This window comes from Aegilops tauschii, chromosome 5 (genome assembly GCF_002575655.3).
Source record: "Aegilops tauschii subsp. strangulata cultivar AL8/78 chromosome 5, Aet v6.0, whole genome shotgun sequence".
Taxonomy (NCBI): Eukaryota; Viridiplantae; Streptophyta; class Magnoliopsida; order Poales; family Poaceae; genus Aegilops; species Aegilops tauschii.
The window spans coordinates 363,758,365-363,762,846 of NC_053039.3; the positions used below are offsets into that span (position 1 = coordinate 363,758,365).

The 4,482-nt window shown below is 44.5% G+C and overlaps 1 protein-coding gene across 1 annotated transcript; it reads right to left on the reverse strand.

The window, feature by feature from the left end:
• Positions 1 to 227: 227 nt before the first annotated feature.
• On the reverse strand, positions 228 to 3,589 carry LOC109754987 (uncharacterized). The gene is made up of 2 exons (XM_020313869.3): positions 3,366 to 3,589; positions 228 to 1,297 (listed from the first exon to the last, which is right to left on the reverse strand). The coding sequence occupies exon 2, from the start codon at positions 1,287 to 1,289 to the stop codon at positions 594 to 596; it is 696 nt and encodes a 231-aa protein (XP_020169458.1). The 5' UTR covers positions 1,290 to 1,297; positions 3,366 to 3,589; the 3' UTR covers positions 228 to 593.
• Positions 3,590 to 4,482: the final 893 nt, after the last annotated feature.

Consider the following 4,482-nt stretch of genomic DNA (forward strand, 5'->3'; position numbering starts at 1 on the left):
ATGTCACATAATGGAAAAGTGGCTAGTCTGGTTCGGGAATAAAGCAAGGACCAGCGTTCAGTTTTTCACGGATCATAGCCATCTTCAAAATAGTGGATGTCAGGTTCACATCGGGTTTTGTAACTTTCATAACCGTTCAAGATATTGGATACCTGCTAATTTCATTTTTAAGAAAAAGAATCTCCGACATCCACATATTGGCCCAAGTGACCTTATCAACCTGCCCATAGGAGATCAATAGCAAGTTGAATTGCATATTTCAGAAGAAAATGTTATGTTCATACAATGCAAGAGCCAACAGGGATGCACAAGAGCAGTGCATCACACACCAGATAAGATGGACAGACATGAACTTCCAAAAAAAAACTATTCAAACCATTCCACCACTTTGCTAGCACCTTTAAATCCATGAAAGCCTCATGTTTCTTCTGAATGTAGGCCACTCATACTCCCTGAGAACAGATCCGGGCAACTGCTACTCTGTCAGGTCTCAACTTCTTTAGGAGGTTGCGCTAACGGTAATAGCACGTCATTTTCTCATGTTTCTGCGAGCAATTCAGATATCACAGAGCAACAAAGTCCGTATTGGCCATTTACACTGCAGTATCATTAGCAGCACCAAGGTGATCATCACCTCCACGCCAACCAGATGACAGAAGCTCCTCCCACTGCAACATGGCAGACAATAGCCCTTGGAGCATTGACGAGCTCGTCGCGCAGATCATGTCTTGCAACGTGGTTCTGAACATGAGCCGCCTCCATCTGTAAGTCTGTAGAGGGTCCGCAGCACGAGGCTTTGCCAAAGGATGCTTCTTTCGTGCATGCCTGCAGAGTTCTCTGTATGTACCACTGTATGAGCAGCCATCTTGCATGCAGCTCCTCCTGTTTCTGTTTAGCTGCTCCCGAGCAGGCTCAACCAGTGTATATCCCTTAACCTCACCACGGCAAAGAGGGCATGTGAGCACTATGGAGCCTGGATCATCACCGCTTCCTGGGCTTCTGCATGACTCTATAAGCTGGTCGAGACAATTTGAGTGGAGGAAGCTGGTTCCACATACATATGGACGGCAGCCTTTGTCATGAGATGAACAGAGTAGAAGGACAGCATCATGCGGGCATTCGATGCAGACTGGACAGATCGCGTCTTTCCATGCACATTTCTCCGTTGCTGCTAATGTTGGCTCCTGGGTAGCAACTCTCTTGAAACTACAATGGCTGAAGGGCCTCAAATAACGCGTTGATCTGAGCTCACCAGACGAATATTTCATGCTCCTTGAATTTTTGGCCATCTTGAAGACTGCAAGTGCAAGATCAGCATGCTTAGCGTATCAATTCCTACAAAGTCTAATACAAGAAAATTCACATTGTCCATTGCACAAATAAAAATTAAAAAGAACCGGCTGACTGTAGGGTGAAAAGGGTGTTGTTAAAGGTTCTTTTTTGCTCCACTCTTCATATAAATAAATGAACTAGAGATCTGATTGATGGTTGATATATGAAAGGGCAACACATGATGCTGTGAAGAAATTAAATGGTTGATGTCACCCCCTTTTACTGTTTTACCCTGATAATTTTCCCTACGGGTGTATAAGGAACTATACAGTCTGATTCTAGCTATATGAAAGGGCAACACAAGATGCTGCAAAGAAATTAAATGGTGGATGTCACCCATTTTTGCTGTTTTACCCTGATATTTTCCCTACACGTGTACAAGTAAATGTAAAGTCTGATTCTAGATATATGAAAGGGCAACACAAGATGCTGTGGAGAAATTAAATGGTTAATGTCACAAACTTTTGCTGTTTTACCCTGATATTTTTCCTACAGGTGTATAAGGTACTATATACAATCTGTTTCAAGAATCTCAAAGTCTTATAAGAAGTGGAGAAATTAAATGGTTGTCACCAACTTTTGCTGTTTTAATACCCTAATATTTTTCCTACGGGTGTATAAGGTACTCCCCCTGTAAAGAAATATAAGAGCGTTTAGATCACTAGAGTAGTGATCTAAACCCAGAGGGAGTACTATACAGTTTGATTCAACAATCTCAAACTCTTATAAGAAGTGGAGAAATTAAAATGGTTGTCACCAACTTTTGCTGTTTTAATACCCCAATATTTTTCCTACGGGTGTATAAGGTACTCCCTCTGTAAAGAAATATAAGAGTGTTTAGATCACTAAAGTAGTGATCTAAACGTTCTTATATTTCTTTACGGAGGGAGTACTATACAGTTTGATTCAACAATCCCAAACTCTTATAAGAAGTGGAGAAATTAAAATGGTTAATGTCACCAGCTTTTGCTGTTTTACCCTGATAGTTTTCCTATGGGTGTATAAGGTACTACAACAGTTGATTCAAGAATCTCGAACTCTTATAAGAAGTCTAACATCATATGCTGACCACAAATTCAAGGGAACATGTTAGTGCTAAACTTTGAATCATTTGCTTTAGTCAGCACAAGTTCCACTGGAAATTGCATGCCCACTATAAGATCGACCAGAAGAATCAAACAGAGTACCAGATATGCTTTGTTCTCTTTATAATAGAGATCCATAATTGTTTTCATCACATAAAGATAGTAAAAGACAACTTTGATGTTCCTAGTAGTCCAAGAAAAAAGATAACTATGACACATGCGATTGCTATTGCAGGTGTGGCATTTCAACCAGACAAAATATAAGAAAAAGATCAGTTCCCTCAAACCTTCACTAGCATATGTGTCGAATGTTAGATATCTTCGCACACGATGGAACTTACAGGAATGGAAACTGTACAGATTAAGATCAAAATCATATAGCACACAAAGGGATTCTACTTAAAGTTAAAGATGGATTGTACTACGAAATCTACATTGCTAACAATATCACAGACGTAGTGTCTGTCCAAGTTCCTAAAACAATCTTATTTGCAATAACCGAACACAATCCGTACACTTTGCAGCACAGGCGGGTTTTACAGTGTCAAATCTGAATGCTATTCGATGTTTTGGGGGTAAAACAGCACCCAAAAATCGTAACTTGAGGACACCTGATACGCATCTAAGAAACGCTAAACACTTGTTTTCAACGAAAGAAACACTGAACACTTGTTTTGAACAAAAGAAACACCAAACACTTGTTCAACAGAAGACACACCAAACACTTGTTTTCAGCAAAGGAAACACCAAACACTTGTTTTGAACCAAAGAAACACCCAACGCCAGTTCCCTTGCCCAACGCAGGCAAACAACAGAGCGGCGTCACCAGATCAAGGGGCAAACAAGATGAACAAGACAGAAAAGCAACCTTGCCCCAGTGAAGCTGAAGGCGGTAGGCAGTAAGGAGGCGAGAGGGCCGATTTGAGCCGGGGAGATTCAAAAACTTACCACCCGTGCCTCGATTCTCCGAGGAGAGAAGCAACGGCCGCGCGGCGGGCGCGGCGTCGGAGGCGGAGGCGGCGACGGCGGGGAGGGAAGTCGCCTCCCTGGGCGAGAGGCCGAGAATTCGGTCGGGTTTGCGGAGCGCGGCGGTGGAGCTTTTGAGCCGGGGTGCGGGTGCCTCCTGTCTGTCCAGGGAGGAGGAAGGGGAGTCGACAGAAATGTGGTGGCTAGGGCCCTAGCGGTGGTGGTGGCTTTGACCCTCTGGAGCGACAAGGAGACGAGGTGGGCTTGTCAAAACCTAGCACGGCCCAAGGCTCAGGAACGCGCTGTTAGACGGGCTGGCCCATTTAGGCTTACCATTTCACCGGTTTTAATTCATAAAGTGTGGTTGTCTCGATTTTTTTTAATAAAGTGTGGGCGTTCCTCAAAAATAAAATATGCCTCTTGTCCTAAAAAAACAGGAAGCTTCCAGAAGATTTTTTTCCTTTTCTGCGCATTTTCTCTTTTGCTTTATATCGGGTTTTTTTAATTGAAAAACTCTTCAAATTGCCCGACTGATTCCCACGTTCTATAAGCCACCCCGAGGGATCGACACATGACGTGTGGGCCCTACGCACTGCCCGTCTAGCGAACCTTATCCCCTTCCTCTCGCAAGCAATCGTCTTCCTCTGATTCCTCTGGATCAAGAAACCAGCTTTCCTCTCTCTCCCCACGTCCTCTCCTTGCTCTCTTCTCTCCCCCAGGGCCTCCACTCTACGCATGCCCTCTCCCCACCCGTCCAGCGGACCTGCTGTTGCTGCAAGGGCCGCCGCTAAGTGTTGGGGAACGCATTAATTTCAAAAAAATTCCTACGCACACGCAAGATCCATCTAGGTGATGCATAGCAACGAGCGGGGAGAGTGTGTCCACGTACCCTCGTAGACCGAAAGCGGAAGCGTTATGTTACGCGGTTGATGTAGTCGAACGTCTTCGCGATACAACCGATCAAGTACCGAACGCACGGCACCTCCACGATCTGCACACGTTCAGCTCGGTGACGTCCCTCGTACTCTTGATCCAGCTGAGGCCGAGGGAGAGTTTCGTCAGCACGACGGCGTGGTGACGGTGATGATGAAGTTACCGG